This window comes from Miniopterus natalensis, chromosome 2 (assembly GCF_054644295.1).
Source record: "Miniopterus natalensis isolate mMinNat1 chromosome 2, mMinNat1.hap1, whole genome shotgun sequence".
In the NCBI taxonomy this organism is placed as follows: Eukaryota; Metazoa; Chordata; class Mammalia; order Chiroptera; family Miniopteridae; genus Miniopterus; species Miniopterus natalensis.
The window spans coordinates 14,377,573-14,397,599 of record NC_142082.1 but is presented as its reverse complement, the minus strand read 5'-3'; the positions used below and the strand labels follow the sequence as shown (position 1 = coordinate 14,397,599).

The 20,027-nt window shown below is 34.6% G+C and overlaps 1 protein-coding gene across 1 annotated transcript in view; it reads right to left on the bottom strand.

Annotated features, from left to right (window-relative positions):
• TNKS (tankyrase) overlaps positions 1-20,027 on the bottom strand; it is a 160,246-nt gene that overhangs the window by 127,384 nt on the left and 12,835 nt on the right. Inside the window, exon 2 of the mRNA XM_016209064.2 lies at positions 10,686-10,910. Within this exon, the coding sequence (XP_016064550.1) occupies positions 10,686-10,910 (225 nt within the window). The remainder of the gene's footprint in view (positions 1-10,685; positions 10,911-20,027) is intronic.

Genomic DNA, 20,027 nt, shown 5'->3' with positions numbered 1-20,027 from the left:
GGATTTTTCATCTACTTTCAAAAACAGAATCATGTACACACAGAGTGCTAAAAGAAGATATCTGTTGGGGTGAAATAAAGACAAACAGGCAACAGTCCTAGGAACAATGAATTCACTTGTGCCAAGTCAATTATTGTTTTATGCTCCCTTTTATTTGGGGGGAGATTAATTTTTCTAAAACTTGACTAAGTGAAACACTAATAAGGAATTAAGCAGACAACTTTGCAGTCTGACCACATAAATTTATTAAAGGATCACAAAATTTTTACAACGACCTAATGCAAAAGGTGCTTCCAACCTGTCTCTGGGACCTTCCTTAAATTGGTAACTCCACCTGCCTTTTCTCAAGTCCTCAAGAATTACTAGTATTCCCGGCAAACTCACCATTAGTATTAAAACATTAAGATCAATTAGAATAATTTTTAATGCTACTAGATACAAGGTTTAAAATTAAACACTGAAAAGCATTTTTCACAAGTAACACAGGATTGACTCTGTACTGTAATATTCCGACGCTGCTTTGAACTGCAGTTTCTTATTACCTCACTATTATTATTTTCCTATGCCTCTGAGAATTGATACAACAGTTTGAAACTTCAATATACTGTTGTACTTTCAATCTGAAGGAGACAAAGAATGTAACTCTTAAGTTTTCACTTCTTGAGAACTTTACCAAATAATTTTTTAAACTTAGTTTTTACTTTTCTTTGAATTTAATAAATTATCCTATTAGCAATTACTCTTAATGACAGTGTTCAATCACATTTTTTATGTCCCACCTCAGCTCCTTTCCCACATGTTGACTGTCTTTTTCTTTTATCTTAATTCCTCTCCTGCTTTCACTTCCCATTCCTAGTGCATTACAATTTTCAGCAACAGCAACTGTGATGCATAGAATCATAGCTCCCTCTGGCAGCTTGAAGAACTATCTGCTCATAATTAATATGCTTTGAAAAATATTAATCGTTATTCACACCTCTTCACTTTCAGACAATACTCACTCACAGCCAAGCACTAGCACTTTGTCCTCATGCTATTAAAATATTTGTGGGGAAAATGTTTAAGTTACACTAATAAATTTCCATCATCCTACCTGCAACATCTCCACTGACTAGGTTAAAAGACTTAAATTGCAATGAAGAGAGAGAGGGGGAAAAAGCTGATTTTACATCTTATCAAATCAGAATTCAAGTTTACAAAATTACAAAGAATATGAAACAAAGGATATAACACTAATTCACATTGATGGTAACAAAGAGCAGCATATGGTAACTGCCAACCAGTCAGTCCTTCAGCTTTGACTGAGGGTCAGAATACAAAACTGATCTATGAGAACACCTGACTGTGCCACACGAGGGAAAAGAGAGTGGAAGGAAACAAGCATTTACTGGGGCTCTTCCTGCTTTATTATTTCACTAACTTCCCATAACAACCTGATGCAGTAGCTATGCTGCTCACTTTATAAATGAGAAATTGAGGTTTCAAAGTAACTAAATTATTTGTGCAAGATCAGTTTTTAAATCATAAAATAGAATTCATACCTAATTCTAAAGCCACCTATTTAATTTCTATCTTATTGTTCTACACAAGTGCAAGTCAAAGTCACCCCATAACTGTAAAATTCAAGTTGTTCCCCTTATGTGAATTCTGAAAGGCATACTTTGGTCATAAATACCTTATCTACACCTCCTATCACCAATGTCCTCTTCCTATCTCATCAAATAACCCCCTGTGGGAAAATGTGAAACCACAACTTGGAAATGACATGGAACACAATCCATGACAGCTAGGGTTCCATTTTAGGTGATCCACTAGAATAATTCCATATTTCCTGCTCTTGTTCCCTCAATCCTCATGTTCAAACATATTCTTTCAAAAGATCAACACTCAAAACTGTGCCCCAAACATGTAAAATAAAATATATTCCCTCTATCTCTAACCACGATTATTTATATCACAGCAAATTTTGAAATTTTTAGGTTTGACACAAAATAATTTTTGGGGACACAGTGGGATTTCTTAATGTCTCATTTATATTGTCGTATCTGAGGGCAGAATGAAGTAACTCACAGTGAGATTTACATTCTTCATCCTGGGTTCCGTTTACAGATTTAAAAGTCTAACACCCACCCCATTTTAAAGACAATTAATTCAAAGAACAAAGAGAGTAAATAACGTATTTTTTAAAGCCTGAAACTGCAATTATTATACTTTACAATTTTCTACTTTGGTCAGCTAAGAAGGAGTAAGAAGGACTCCCTAAATCTTTATCATCAATCTGGACCTGCCTCTGAAATCTCAGTTACCACGTAACTGCACAAAGCAAGGACACAGTCCTAATATGTGAAGAGTTTCAAATAACATGATAACCACGTAAAGTGAGAACTGACTGGGTTACATGAGCCATTTGCCTCAAATACCATTTTCACACAACCCTCAAACTTAAGCCAGGCATCTCACTGAAATCTATAGATTGTTTTAAACCATCATGGTTAGCTAGAAGGAAATGCAAATGCATAAATAATTCTTTTAATGGACAGACTGAGCAATAAGCAAAGCCTTTTATCACTTAAAAAAAATGAATGTGTTTTTTTATTGTTGTTTTTTAACATTTCCTTCCCCACTGCCCCCTGTTTTAAGCATCTTTGACATTATTTCTTAAGGCTTTAGGAGAATAAAGGTATTCATACTGGTGTTTTTCTGGGAATTCTAGTAAAATGCAAGTTACAAGTATAAAACTCAACACATACATTTGCCACCATTATCTAGAACGCCTACTTAAGTAGTCTCAAATTTATCAGGTAAATGCATAACTATTCTAACCTTGAAAACAGCTGAACATAAGTGGGCAAGTCATCAAGCTAACAGTGCTCAGTCAGTGGGGATTATTTCTGAGGGGAAAATTACTATCATTCTTGGTTGTCTTCTCCTGTTTGAATATACAGGTATTGCATTTTGCCAACTTTTACTATTTTATGAAAATGCTACATTGAGACTTTTTAAAATAAGATCCCAATTCAGTTTTTATATGAAAAACTGCTGTTAAAAATGCCAAAGGGAGGTATTCAGGCAGGAAAAGGGAAATGAGACAATAAACAAAAGCCAGTGAATCAAATCCTCAAGGCTTTGCTGAAGTTTCAATGAATTATTACAAAGAGTAAGGAAGGAGTGGGAAACAACTTTTCTTAACCTAGCTCATTTATGGATGACGTATGGATAGATAAGGTGACAGACTAAAACAGCCCAGCCAGAGTGGCTCAATTGGTGGAGTGTCATCCATGCACCAGAAGGTGGCCAGTTCGATTCCCAGTCAGGCGCATGCCTGGGTTGTGGGTTTGATCCTCAATCGATGTTTCTCTCTCACATCGATGTTTCCTTCTCTGTTTCCTCTCCCCCCCTTCCTCTCTCTAAGCATGTCCTCGGGTGAGGATTAAAAAGAAAAGGAATAAACTTGCTTTTAAGAAAAAAATAAAAGAGCCCTAATGTTGAGTTCTCCAACAGCTACAATGTCTTTAGTTCTTATTAAGAAGCTGTCGCTTTCTAGAATTTATCCTGAAGGAATTGAAGTTTAAACATATTTAATGAAAGGGATATTCCCTACAGTAATGTCTATAAAACAGTAAAGAAAAATCAGGAATAGTCTAAATGGCCTAAAGTAGATGACTGATTAAAAAAAAAAGGTTATTTCTATATAATTCTTCACAGCCTTTAAAAATGAGATTAGATAGAAATTCACTGATAATGAAGTATGTTCACAACACAATGTGAAAAAAACGAAAAAACAAACAGTATGCATGGAATGAGCCTCGTTTTATTTTAAAAAGGATGATGTGCACAGGTACAATGAATCTTCCAGCATTATCTAACACAACTTGCTATAATGATGGAAATTTCTATATCTGAACTCTGAATAAAATAACCAAGAACCAGATACAGTTATTAAGCCCTTGAAATGTGGCTAGTGCTACTGAAGAACTAAATTTTTAATTTTAAAAATTTTAACTAATTTTCATTTAACGGCTAAACAGACATATTGTAACAGTTTATTCATTTTTCCTGAATGAACATCTATTACTTCCAATAATATTGTTAAGACAAAACTAGAAAATTGTTAATCTTCAATATACTATATTTAAACTAACAGGAGAGAAGAATATACCAGAGGCAGTCCAGCACTGATCCTACCCTCTGCTCCCCTACCCCAATCCCGAGCCACTCCAAGTTCCAGGACTTTTATCAAAGGATAAGTAACCATGGAAGTGATCAGGTAATTTAAATTAACACAAAGTTTATACAAAGAAAGTAAATATATCTTTCTAGATAGCAGATATACAAAATGGTATTACAAGGAAATTATGAGAGGGATGTTACTTTAGGAGGGAGTTATAATAATAAAAACTTGGTTCAAGTTTTAGTAGATAGATTATTTTAGGATTTTGTTTTTGGTTTTATTTATTCTTTTTTTTTTTTGTTGGTAAAGCTAGGTAAAAATAATCTACCACTGTAAATTTGCTTAAAAGCTAAACTAAGAATAAAGAAGTATTTGTTTGACAGACCTAAAGAATGAACTTTTTTATGCTTAAATAAATGTCCTCTTAAATCCCACTAAGCAGAGACAACTTTCAGTTCTCAATCGAAAAAATATTTCTATTATAACAACTCTCTATCAGCTGTACAGATTGTGGTAAACTAACAACTGCCGTCTTTCTTCACTGGTAAACAGCAGGGAATCTGAACCATTTGCCTCATACGTAGGATAAAAATATTAGTGAAATTATTTGGCTAAGCACTTTGAGCTGCCTCATGAGAAAACACTTCATCTATCCACAGCAATTTTGGGTAAATTTGTCAGTGCCACCTCTTCCTCTCTTCTTCCTCCCTACCTTAACTTCTCAGGTCCTGAGAGGAGCAACCCATGGGTTTAGTCTGCAAGTAACAACAAATGTTTCACTGCCCATTCTTTATTAAAAAATCCATTGTAACCAGGAGTCAGTACATGATGAGAATCACTATTCAACTGCCCATCCTAATGAAGAATAGTAATGGCTTGACAAATGGCAGATAATGTAACACAACTTATATCTGACTATAAAGCGTGTTTCATATTTGTGTATGAATATGGGAGTGTTAGACATACTGCAAATTCACTTTACTTTAAAATAAAAGACATCACCTAATCAAGTAGAAAATTACTCAGCTTCCTTATCCACACTGAGACTAATGCAAAAAAGCCAGAGAACTGAGCCACCATCTTGTGAACTTGTCATTCCACACACATTTCTTGAGTATACAATTAGATACCTGTGATCGAATCGAGAACACAAGAATAAATAGGATTATTGCTAGTTCCCTACCACAGAGAACTAACAATTTATCAGGCAAAAAGAGCTGAGTAAGATCTAAGCAGACTACTACAGGAGCATATAACAAGGCACTAACCAATTTGGAGCATGTTCAAGTTCACACCTAACCTGACTCAGTTAAAGAGACTGTCACCTGGTCCTACAGCTGCATTAGAAAGTAAATATATTTTGATTACAGCAATTATAATTTAATTTATCACTATGCATGTATCAATTGTGCATGCTAATTATTAAGCAGGGAGGCATTTTATACTGTATTTTGGCCCCTGGTTCACTTGCAGGTCACCTCCAAGATATATTTTTCTCTACCCTGGCAACCAGACAAGTTATTACTCTTAAGTAATCATTTCTGTACTATTTATCTTTACTTACAAATTCAATTTCATAAATAATGTATTATCAGTCAGGGTAGTCTAGCTTATGCTGCTGTAACAAAGTGCTCCAGAATTTCACAGGCTTAGCAAAATAAGTTCATTTCTTGGTCACACTACAAGCTGAGAAAGTGACAGCATGGGAGCTCCCTTACTCACAGGCCCAGGCACTGCAGAGGGCTTTTTGTTAAAATATGATACCCTAAATAAGCAAGATAAGGAAAAACAAAATATGTAAACTGTGCTCTGATTCTTACCACTTCTGCTCAGAAATTACACATTTTGTTAAAAAAAAAGAAAGAAAATAAACATATTTATGGGACAGAGGACTACTCTACTTCTAGAACTAAAAAGAGTAGTCCTTGATACTTTAAACTGCTCATATTTCCTGTATCAATACTGTGGGAATATGAAAAGCTATAAAAATTCTACCAAAGTCAATGACATAAAAAAATAGCTCAAAGAAGATCTATGTGTCTTTTGATCTCAGAAATCAGAGGGAAAGCATAAACCGAAAAAATGTTCATTAGGAATTAATGAGTGTTCCTTTATGGAATGATCCAGGCAACAAGCTATTAAAAATAACCTATTTCCCTAAATGCTAAAAGTATACTTCCAAATAGGAGGGGCAAACAATGTTATCTCAGAAATAATTGGGCATTTCAGGTAATTATTTTCTAATTAAACAAGGTCTACCTGACTTACTTTTTTTTTTTTTTAATAAAATATGTCTTTATTGATTTCAGAGAGAGGAAGGGGAAGGGAGAGAGAGACAGAAACACTAATAATGAGAGAGTTATTGATCAGCTGCCTCCTACATGCCCCCCACTGGGGATGGAGCCCAAAACCCGGGGTATGTGCCCTAAACAGGAATCAAACCGCAATCTCCTGGATCATAGGTTGATGCTCAACCGCTGAACCATGCTGGGCAGGCTGACTTTTACTCTTAAATTTTAAAAATAAGCCACATAATATATTCAATCTTTCATTATGGAGTAGCTTATTCTTTCACTTTAATTAAAAATATATATCCTAAACAAGTTGTTAGAAAGCACTTCAGAGACACTTAAACTAAAAACTGCTTTCCTGCATTTCCGCAATGTAATTAAAACTATAATCTTATTTCACTAGAAACTGTTTTAACCTAAAAATAATTGTCTAATAAAAATCTTACCTTATTATTCCAATGCTGCTGAGATACCAAATACATTTGTATTTTAACTGACAAATTTGATTTCACCAAAAATAAAATCCTTTGCTTGTCTAAAACACCACTAAGAAAATGAAAGTCAAAGCACAGACTGGGAGAAAGCATTCACAATACACACATCCAACAAAGACCCATATCCATAACAAAAAAGAACTCTCACAAGTCAACAATAATAATACCAAAGAAAGGTCAAAAAATCTGAATTTAGACTACCCAAAAAATATACATAAATGACCAGTAAGTACATAAAAACATGCTCAACACATTCAAACATCAGAGCTTCTTATCAAGTTCAACATATACTTATCATTCCACTCAGCAATTCCACTCTTAGGCATCCATCCACTCAAGAGAAATAAAACAATATGTTCACATCAAGACCTATAAACCAGTGTTCACAGAAGCCCTCTTCATAACACTCAGAAACTGGAAACAACCCAACATCCACCAGCTGTGCAACATCCATATGATAAAACACCATACAACAAAAAGGAATGAACTACCAATGCACACAATATACACTAACAAACTTTTAGCTTCAACAGACCCAGAAAAAAGAAAAAGACTGAAACAGCTAGAATCACACCAAGCTTACAGAAATTACTACCAAGCTTACAGAAATAAAAAGGATTATAAAGGAATGCTATGAACAACTGTATGGAAAAACTGGATAGGATAGGCACATGCAAAAGAATGAAGTTGGACCCCTTATCTCACATCATGTACAAATACTAACTCCATATGGATCAAAGACCTGAAAATAGAGCTAAAACTAAAATTCTTTAAGGAAAAAACATAGCGTTAAATCTTCATAATGTGGGATCAGGCAATGGATTCTTAAATTTATGGCACCAAGCACAAAAAATTTAAAAAGCAGACTTAACTATTAATCAAATCAAAACTAAAAATTTTGCTTCAAAGGCCATTATCAAGAAAGTGAAAAGACAATACAGAATGGGAGAAAATCTCTGCAAATCATTTATCCGGTAAGGAACTGATACCTAGAATATATTTTTAAAAATTACAACTCAATAACAAAAAGACAATTCAATTTTAAAAAGAGACAAAGGATACAAATAGACATTAATATAAATAGACATTTCTCTAAAAAAGGTATACAAATGGCCACATGTAGCACATGAAAAGAAGCTCGGACATTACTAATCAGGAAAATCCAAAATAAAACCACCATGAGCTTCTGGCGCAGAGTAGCCATTTTACTCTGGGTAGACACAGAGATATATTACACTGGGGATACAGTGCAAAATAAGGTAGGCAAGTTTCCTGTGTTTCTACTCAGGCACACAGTGAGATGAAAACAAGCAAATAAATATGTAATTAAACAAATACATAATTTCAGGCAATAAGTGCTATGAAATAAAATGAAACACGGTTAGTAAAATGAGACACGCTTAGAGAAACCAGACAAGCGGGGCAGGGTAAGAAATTACCATAGCACTATCTACACAGCTACTACCCTGAGGTGTTTGCTGCTTTCTCTTGTTTAACTCTCTTCACACCTACACGACGCAGTTATTACCCCCATTTTAATAACTAGACGAGAAGAAGTAATTTGCTCAAAGACCCCGGTCTCTTCCCTTTCAACCAGTATGACATAATGCCATTGAACGTGGAAGATGAAGCTATTGTTTTTCAAGTTCTGTTAGATTTTAAGTAGCAGTTGGAATTTTGGGCTCTGAAATAAGGATCCCCTTAGTTTCTGCATGTAAGACAAATGAAGCCAAGAATTATTTGAAAGTAAAGAGAAAGAGAAAGAAAGCAAGTGGCAGAAACTTTGTTTCTTTAAAATAATGTCACTGGCTCTATTCAGTCTTTCTTACCCCTGAAAGCTGAAGAACTGCTCATCCAGGGATGACAGTTTAACCCTTTTCTTCCAGGAGTCTTTTAGAAGGCATTCCCATCTTCAAGCTTTCAAAGTCCTAAATGGCAGTCTTTTATCTCTTTTTTCCCCTTTGTAGATAACTTACTCCCTTTACAGGGAAAAGTTCACGTATCTTCCTCAGTGTGTCCTCTCATCAATACCACATGGAACTCCATAACCTTTTCGATCTCAGGACCTGAGTTTTTCTCTGCTTATTTGTTTAATTATTACTAACCTCTTCCATCAGTTGTTTCCTTTTCTTTTTTTCCCTCTGGAACTCCTATCCATATGTAAGGTTTTAAAATAATGTTGACTTCTTGGGTTTATTTATCTTTTCCTTCATGATTTCCATATGCTAACATTTTGCTCTGCATTGGGAGATATTTCTCACAGATAATCTTCCAGACAACTAATATGGCCTTTCTTTAATTCATCTATTGAATTTTTTACTTTAGAAAAAAAAATTAGATGGTTTTTGGCCCCAGGAAGTTTCTTTCATACTACACTTTAATTTCCCTGAGGGATCTTTTTATTTTTATCTTTTCGTTCAGGTGTTTATCTGACCCCTTAAGCAGACCTGGATATGTATTCTGGCTGAGAAAGGTTATTTTTCATTAGGCTTTCTGGGCCTCAAGTCTAGATGCTGGGGTATTCCAAACACGGAAAATCCCACAGGTGTTCGAAGACCACGCACCTCTGTTATCTTCGGGATTGTTTGCTGTGGAAGCCAGCTAGCTCTTCATTCCCTGCTGAGGAACCCAGAAGCATCCAAAGGGAATGGGCTCTGTCCCCTTCTCACTGAGCATAAGGAGAGATGGCAGTGTGGTAAAAATGCAAACAGTGCGAAGGCAGTGGGAATTTTTAAATAATGATTCTAGGGATTTCTTTGTTAGTTTAAGGGTCCCATAATGGAACTTGCACTTAGCAGGCTTTTCAAGGTCTCTGCACCAGCTATATTCACTTGGAAATATCAGAAACCAGTGGTGTCCGTCTAAACAGAGTAGAGGACCAAACACAGACAAGGGACGAAAACAGGTGCTTCTCCCTAACGGGAAACAAAAGGCCACTTCAGCAAACACTGCGATTGTGAGTGATCCTTCACACCTCTAAGACTGTGCTCAAAATTTACATGACAGAAGGGTGTGTCTGATTGACCAAACCTAGGCCATCCTGACTGCCAAGGGGTAAAAAGAAGGAAGGTCTGAGTCCATGGGATTCTGCATTTCTCCATAATGACCACCCATAGTTTCAAATCTTCAAAATCAGAAAAGAAGTTGGATATTAATCAGCCAAATTTAAGACTGGGGGAAAAAGAAAGAAAAAAGACAAATGTCCATTATGAACTACTCGCTCAAAGCTTTCCAGTCCCCAAAAATAGCTGATGCTCAATTTTAGCAACCTAAAAAGAAAGGCTTTGCCTTAGTACTAGACAACTTTCCTTGAATCACACTAAAATATCCAAATATGTCATCCAATTCAGTAAGAACTTGTACTTTATAATGGTTCTCATTGATGCAAGGAAAGAAAATTTGAAGTCTTTTAAAGAAACTGTAAATTAACTGAATTTGATAACAGTAATCTATCAAAATTTAGTTCCATACCAGTTTGCATTTGACTTGCACTTGGAGTTCATGTTGTGAATTTTGTTCTTAACCTACTTTAGATAACCACCTCTTTACTTCCCCTTTGATGGAAAATAATTGCTTCTAAGAATAAAAAGTAATGAAGCCTTCTCTACTTATTCTAAAGAAACACTATTTCCACCACAATAAGAAACAAGAGAGAACAGCAAAGTTTATTTAAAATTTTATACCTGTCAGGTTGATCATACAATTTAGACATTATCAAATAATACTTACCAATACATACATCAATTTTCCCTTTAATAGCAGCTTCATGCAGAGGGGTATAGTTCCAGTTATCCCTGGCATTGGGATCGGCTCCTTGACACAGTAACAGACTCACAACCTCAGCATGGCCAAAGGAACAGGCATTATGAAGTGGGATGAGACCTCCATCATCACGAGCATGGACATTAGCACCCATCTGTAGTAAATGTTCTACGACATCCTTCCTTCCAAAACCTAAAAATGATGAGGGAAAATATCTTACATTAAATCAATTTTGTAAAATGAACCATTAGAATTCCTTTAACAATATCAACAAATAAGAACTGAAGTACTATATTCTATAGCAAAAAGGGTAAAAAAAAAAGGGCTACTATTCAAATGGATTGTTTCATCTCACAAAACTCAGAACTAAGGACACTCTTCCTTTAGTCTTTAGGCAACTCATTAAAAAAACATTTCTTCAATATCTCCATATGCTGCACAACGCGCTACACATGACTCCTGTCCAAGGCATTCACTTTCCCCTCATGCTTCACAAGACAAAATCAAAGGTATAAAATCCACCGCTATATTTTAAGAGATGATGGTTATTTAAATATTGCCGACAACCAAATCACAACACTCATCATTAAAGTAGGGAAACTGGAGAAAAACTATATGAATACCAGAAATATGTGGTGAGAGTTTCTTTGCAAGATATTTAAAAAGGAGCAAGAAAAGATAATGCCAAAACATCTAGTCTTGGGACTGGTGGCCAAACTAAATAAAATGATGGTTAAGTGAAACAACTCAGGCTTGGATTAACTGAGTTTGAGGAAACAATATGACAAACAAATGGGAATACAGGCATTTGAAAATACGCAACCAGAACACTGGTAAGAAATATCACAACTTTTAGATAGAAAAAATGGGAGGTAGGGGGGAAGAGAGCCAGAAAGGACCTGAGGCAGAATAAGGGCTCAGTAAACACTGAGAAAGGTAAAAAATACCAAGAAAGTACAAGATTACGAAAGTCACTCACGCTCACACACACTCTTCCACCACTGTTTTCAAGATCACTCAGTTTTACGTTCCTTCTGTACTTAATCACTACCTGAAAGTGCCTTGTTCATTTATTTGTTCAGTGTGTCTCCCAACTCAAGATGTTCCATGAAAAGAGATGATACCCCACTGTCTTATGAGCTGTTTGCCTCCAGCGCCTAGAATACTGCCCGATATACACTCAATAGTATTTGCTGACTATGTAAATATACATAATGCTTACTTACTTCATGATAAGTAAACCAAAATAGTAAGTAAGCAGATTTTAACTTTATATTTTTAATTTACAAAAAGAAAACCAATTTAAAGGTTTTTCTAACTATGACAATATCAGAAATATTAAAAAATGTAAACAAAACACCAAGTTTTCATAAAGGAAAACTGTAGTGTCACTATCCACAGATAACTATCACGAACACTTTGATGCTTAAACTTCCAGATTTCTTTCTTTGTCCAAACTGTCCTCTAATTCAGTCTATCAATTTTCATTTTCAACCGAAATGCTTGAGAATACTCATTTCCATATCCTGTGTACATTAATATAATGTATAAGCTTTAAAGAAGAGAGGCAAAAAATATAAATGTTATTTATATTTTTAGTTCAGATCTTTGCATTTTCTTTTGAAAATAAAAGAATAAATATAACTGAAATATCTCTTAATCCTAGTCATCAACTTTCTTCTCCAGACACCATTACATAAGTCAGTGTTTGTTGTACCCCTGCATATTTTTATACTTTTCATGTTTTTAAACACATAACTTTATGTATTTATATACTGTTTAATTATGTTTACATTATTTCTATGTATTTCATAATAATATATTTGTACAGTATATATTTCACATTTCCTGTTATTAGAATATATTATATATGTGTTCATATTATATCATCAATATCGTTTGGTTCAACCTATATTAGTGAGGCTAATAATTATGGCAAATATTCCCTCTTCCTGCTGGCAAAAAAAACCTCAATTTTGCTCAGGTATTGGGCAGAAAGTATTATGGTCAGAGAAAGTAATCCTTTCCCCAGTTCTGGGAGTGAGTCCTGATTACTTGAAGCCACAAAGGTGTCAGTCACTGGCAATGAGACAGAAGGAAAAATCTAGAAGCTTATGGAATGATTTTTCTCCCCACTAAGAAAAGATACATGGAGAAAGAAGGCCCCTTTCTCCTCTCTCCATTCACCTCTAGAAAATTTTCATATAAGGTTATGACATTGGAGCTTCTGATACCATGATGGGGAAGTCAAGAGAATTATGAAAATGCTGGCATAGAATCCTACTGTGTTCATAGAGTACTGAACCAACTTTTGAACTTCCTACCTCTAGACCTGTCAAGCAGGAAAACTATGTCCTTATGGCTTTAAGTTTCTGTTAGCTGAATTGTGCACTACTTATAGCTGAACCCATGCAAACTGATATAATCAACTGTACATAGGTTTACTGACCATTCAAGTTTCATCTGTTAGCTACTGGTTCATTGTCTTGGTCCAATTTTCTGTTTGTCTTTTTCTTATTATTTTGTAGGAGTTCTTTATATATTCCGAACACCAATCTTGTGTTGGTTATATGCATTATATTCTCTGCATTTACGGCTTGTCTTTAAACTCTGTTTACAATGTATTTGACTTCATAAAAGTTTTAAAGTTCAACAGAGTAAAATTTATCAATCTTTCCCTACAAGGTTTGTGCTTCCTACATGATCTTTAAGACATCTTTCCTATTGCTACATTTCCTTCTAGATTATTTTTTATAATTTTGCTTTTCACATTTAGATCTTTAACCTACTTATAAGTATGATGTGAGTTAGAGATCTAATTTTCCATATCTTTTCCTCTTTGGTCAGTTTGTCTGTTTAATAGTTTAACTTCAAAATAAGTCTAGATACTGAGTAGGGCAGTGTCAATCCACTTTGTTACTCTTAAAAAATCATCTCAGCTATTACTGCTCTTTGGTGTTCAATATGAATATCTTCAAGTTCCATGATGAAACCTGTTAGGAATTGTTTTTTTAAAACTCACTAATTAGAATTAATCCTGGAAAGTTAACAAATTTACAATACTGAGCCTTCTAATCCATACAACATACCTCTCCTTCAATTCTGGTCTGTTAAGTTCTTCTATTTTGTGTTTTTCTCCATTAACATCTTGCACAGATTTAACACTTATTATTGGGTATCTTAATGTTTTTGTTGCTTTGGGGATGGAGAGGGCAGTGGTACATTAGGGGAGGTCAGTAAAAACAGATCACACGGAGCCTCTGAGTCCTAAGTACGGAGTTTGGATTTGAGCAGGGTTTGTCTGCTAGCTGATATAGCTAGAGTGCAGTGATGAGGTCAGAAAAATGGGCAAGGGCTAGGTCACATAGGGCCTTTTATCAGGAACATATTTGGCTGCAAATAACAGAATACTTAAAATAGTGAAGGCTTAAAGAAAACGTAGATGCACAAGTCTCCCACAACTTGTCGTATCAAAGCAGTCAGGCTGGCACAGTAGTTTGGTATTAAGAGCTCCATAAAAATCTTTCAACTTTGGCATCCTTAGCATATGTAAGCTTTTTTCCACTTGCTTGTCACTTCCTGTTCACAAAAGAGTGTTACACCTCCTCCAAGCCTGATTTCATCCAGGTTCCCATACAAGAAGGGAGAGAGGGCAAAGGGAGAAAAGACTTTCTCTTAGCTTTATGATTATTAAGGAAATCTCTCCAGATAGTGTCACCTATATCTCATTAGCCAAAAATGTGTCAACTATCCAGCTACCCAAAAAGTCTGGAAAATCAAGACTTCTATAGCTGGGCACACTGCTGCCTGAACAAAATCTAAAATCTCTTAGTAAAGACTAAGGGAGAAAATAAATTGGGTGGATAACCCACAGTTTCTGTCACAACTTTGTAAGTCATGAGTAAGAGGTTTGGATTTTATTTTAAGTACTTAGGAAGTCATTTATAAGAGAAATTACTTGAGTCTATCCAAGTCTTAAAAGGATTATCCGTCGCTTTGTAAAAAACATATTGGAGAGGGTCAAGAGCAAAATCAGAGAGACAAGTTAAGAAAAAAATTTGCCATAGTCTAGGCAAGAACTGGTGGTGGCTTGGAATGGGAGAGTGGCAGTACAGATGGTCAAAAAAGAGAAAACTGGATAGGCTTTAGGACCAGAAGGACTGGCTCCCAAGTTCCTGGTTTAAGCAACTCAGCTTATGGAGGTGTCTTTAGGAAGGATCACGGTAAGCAAGTAGCAATAAAAAGTTCACCCTGATGAATTGTTCTTCTCCAACTACTAAACTAATTACTATAAACCTATTTCATAAATTTCAGCACCTTCTTTCTCCTGAATAGTGTGTGAGAAAGAATTACATTATTTTACATATTCAAAGAAATTTTAAAATATGCTATGTGGAAAGCATTGTTGCTGGCACTATGAGAAAAACCTAAATTCATAACACATAATCTAACCCCAATATAATCAACAGTTTTCCTTATTGTAATGAAAAAGTTTCAATTAAGGACGTTCAAAAATGTTTCAGTATCAAATGTACGGTCATTGGTATCTATTCACCAGGTCTGACTTTAGAGACAGAAAACTCTTTCACTTATGTTCAGCCCTTTCCTGCCTAAAATTAAAGCTTCAAAGGAACAACCTTGGCCAATATTAAATCTTGTAACTAACAACTATGACTTCTAAAATTTAATAAAAAAAGAACAATCTACAGTGTTCGCAGTATTTTAAAATGTTTTTATTTCTGGCAGCAAAGTCACAGCTTAGACAGTTTTCACTCTGATGGGACTGCTGGCAAAGCCACAACCCTATACATCATTTGAACTACTAAATGCACTGACCTACACTTACATACCCAACAAGAAAGTATGTATTATCTCCTATATTTATTTATTTTTAATTTCTTCCTCTTAGGTGTAAAAAGAGTACACCTGAAAGATACTCAAAGTGACAATAAAATAAGTTTGGGATTGTCTAGGAAAACAACTTGTGAAGTCTTATACATATTATATCTATTTTCCAGACATAAAGGAAAAAATAGAAGATAAGTTGGGGAAGATAAAAAAGGTACTTGGTGACAGATGTGACTTGTTCATTATTCTCTCTAAAAACATTAGGAAAAACTAGAATCTAGAATATGAGAATGACCTATTTACTTTCTTAAGCATTATCAATTCACTTCCATTCAAGTAAAAAAAACCTTAACAATGACGATAAAATTACTTTCAATGAAACAAAATTCAGTTATGACACATTTATGTAATAGCTATAAAATTTTTAAAGTAATTTCCTTTCCTGGCTAACAGACTCATCATTCACCAACTCAACATTGGTAGTTCCAGATATCTGTGAGCATCTCTAAACATCCATTAAACACAGTAATTTATAATTTTACTGAATTAAAAATCTCAATCATACTTTTATCTTGGTTGAAGTGCAGGAGGCAGCCTCAAAATTAGAGAGGGGTACCTAGCAGAGCAGACCCATCTCAACATGATATTCTAATTCTACTAACTTTCTTGTACAGCTCTACCTTCTAAAGTCTTCCAAAGTTTTCAGTTTTACTGCATTTTACGGAGAAAATTACATGCCACAATTTCTCTAATCTGGGGGTTGGGGGAAATCCTGCTACATATTCTTTAAAAGGGGTTTTCCATATACTGGGTTAAATTCGTGCAGTCCAAGATACACAGAACCATAGATACCCAGTAATAGATTCCTGCTTCCTTTGTAATAAATGTTCCATGACAAAGGAAAATACATTTTCTATTTAATATTCAAAATCATTATTACTTCCTCTTCTGATTTCAACTCTAACTATATTAGCCTTTAAATAAAGAACTCTTTTACCCTTCATTAGATCAGGAGTCACTCCCTGTCGTTTCTAAAATAACAGCTTAGAAAACAGACTACAAAATGACTTCTATAAAGTCACTGAAGTTGTATGTTTTTCATTTGACAATGGCAGACTCCGACAGATTAATTTTTCCATTTTACAGAACCTGCTTTAGAAAGGAAAACATTTATGCTTAAAGAAAAGTATTTAATTAGCAAGTATAGTGTAGAATGTGTGCCTACCAGAAGCAAAAAAGGGTAAAAGAGGAATCCCAAATTCCAGCTAAAAACAAAAAACAAGCCAACAAACAAAAAACTCAACAATGAAAGAAATCATTCTTCTGTGGGGAAGAAGGAAAAAAAAAGGCTGGGTGCCACTGTGACAAGAAACATCAGCTTAAGAGCTGAAGACCAGGTATCCTAGACAGAGAACAGGCTGGAGGACAGTGTTCTAATCGTGTCCTTTTGACTCCTTCACATTATCACACTGTCCTCTATGCCACTGTGGAATATGAAAGCAGTATTTCCAGTGGAGCTCTAGCCCAAAGAAGAGGGGTATCACAAAGGCAAATAAAACTTGCCTGAGGGGGAAGCAAAAGCAGGTAGACTCCCGATCAGGCATTCTCCAGGTGAAGGAGCTTGGAATAGGGTCGGGGGAATCCTTAGTGGCCAGGGGGTGTTGAGCAAAAATCACAGTCCAGAGCATCTCTATCCGGGGGCATGTCCCTATTCGCCTCAAACCTGAGGGACCAAAACCTAAAAAAGCAGGCTTCACCACCCCTGAAAACGACACCCATCAAAATCCATCCTCCTACACAAATGCAGTACTGGCCCAAACAGCCGTTAGTTCTAAGGGAATAGAAACTCGGGGTTGGAAATAATGAGGTGTCGAAGAAGTGCAAGCACCGTGACAGAACAGCAAGACCAAAGCGGAATTAATAGACCAAAAAAAGACATTTAAAATTGGCAAATTAAATTTTAATTTAATTTTTAAAAAAAGAGAGAGAAAGGAGAATATTGAAAACATGGCATAAGGACAAAAATCTATCAAATAAAACCAACTGAAAATCATGTTGTGAAAAATATAATAGGACAAGTAGTAAGTACAAAGAATTGATTAAATAGTAATGGAAACAAAGAATAAATCCCTGGGAAATCAAGTTGAAGAACACTCCCAAAAAGTATCTGAAAGGGATAAACAGAAGAATGAATAGGAGATAGAGGATAGGAAGAGAGGAAACAGAAATAACAACAGGACTTCTCATAATTAAAGGAAAATGTAAATTTTTACATTAATAAGAGTTCATGAAGTACCAAACAGAATAAACAAATACATTATAGTGAAGTCTAACAATATTAAAGGCTATGAAATTTCTAAATTGTTCAGAAAGAAAACACAGATAATCTAAAATAACAGGCATCACTTGAGTTCAGACTAAAGTCAACCTCAATTTTAAGAAAAAGCGTTTGGATGCTAATTTCATATCTAGCTATCTTTTTATTTACATATAAGAGTAAAATTAAAATAATACCAGATATGTAAAATCTCAAAGCTAAAACCAAAAAGATCCTAATTGAAAGTACTCTCATAAGAACACTTAAGCATGACGCAAAAGGAATTCAGTAGTGTGTATCTATATATCATGAATTAATTCAGTAAAAATCTATTGCTGTTTCAAGGAACATTGAACAAATAATTATACAGCATATGGGCTACAAAGAGTATATACAGCATCGCAAACTTAACTGAGCCTGATAGGAAAGCTCCCCTAACAAAGTGATATTTTAAGCTAAGATGTAAAGAATAAGGAGTTAACAGACAAAACAACAAGATAAATATTTCAAAAACAAGGTACAGTATGTCCAAATGTCAAGAGGTAAGAAAGGTAATATATATTCAAGTCTTTAAAAGAATTTCCGAATGGCTGCTGAAAGAGGCAACAACATGGAATCAACTAACTTCCTGCCACAAAAATCACGAAGAGGAATAGGATCATCCTCACAACCAATGCATCATAACTAAAATTCCTTTAAATTATACCTGTCAGTGGCAAGGCCATGACCGTTCCCTACCAAAGTAGCATAATCAAAACTTGTGCTATGTGAACTCCGAAAACTGCAAAATGTAGATAAATATCGGTATATACAACAATCTTAGCAATTAGAGGGAGAAAGAAGCTAAAAAGACTCATAAAATTCCACTGACAGTTTTCAGTCTATCTCCCTTTATTTCAACATAGAACTTAAGTTACTTTCACTGGTAGCAGACAGGGTACAGTTAAACAGCACTATGAATTAATCACAATAACTAGATGTCAAAGGGAAAAGAAGCAAAATAGCTCCTAATAAATACTTTTGCTTTCAGCTATAATAATAATTTAAAAAGCTCCATTTTCATTTTTATTTTAATGGTTATTATTTATTCTTGAATAAATAAGGAGACTGGCTTAGGAAAAAACAACAACTCAATTTTTAAAAATCTTTACTTTTCAGTGTATAGCAAAATAAATTCAAAATACATTAAGGTGCAAAATGTCAAAATGATACCATAAAAATGTTAGGTATATTTGCATGACCTTAGGATGGAAAAAAAAATTCTAAACATAAAATAGAAGAAAACAAAAGGAAAACTTATAAAAGCAACAGACTTGAAAAGTTTATAGATAAAATTAAAAAGTGAACCAGAACAATGTTTGTAATGAGAGAAGAATAACGTCAAAAAAGCAAAAGGAAAAAAAGATAATTCACAAATAAAAATACCAATTGTTTAAAAAAGTAAAATCAGTTACTACAGATATAATTAAAGAAATGCATATTAAAACATGAATACTGGTTATTTTAAAATAAAAGAGCTAAGAACTATGTCTTAAATAATGATATTTGGAGATACGTACAAAAATGCTCATAGGAGCACTATTCATAGGAGCCAAACACATGGAAACTACCCAAATGTTCACCAACAATAGAATGGGTAAGAAGTGGTACTCATATAATGAAATTTTATATAACAATGAAAATGAACAAACTTCAACTGTACAAGATAGATGAACCTCACACAAAACAATATATACTATAAAATACCATTTATATCACATTCGAAAATAGACAAAACTAATCTACTAACTCAAAACACATAAGACAGGGGCTTCTGATCATGATAATGATTTGATTTTTGATCTGGGCACTAGTTACCCAAGTGTATTCATTTTGTAAATTCATCTCATTATACATTTATGATTTATGTAAGCTTCTGTGTATATAGTTCAAAAAAGAAAGTATGATAATGGCTGGTGTTGTCAAGGGTGTGGTAGGAATACGTATTAGTAGAACCCTTTAGGAAAGCAAGTTTACTATCACATGCCTACATGCAAAAACTCTAGGAACATACGTATAGTGCTTTCTTAACTTTTAGCAATTTTAGTTCATTTCACAGGCTCAGAGTTCCTATAACTCTGCAACTTCATGAATACCAAGCCAGT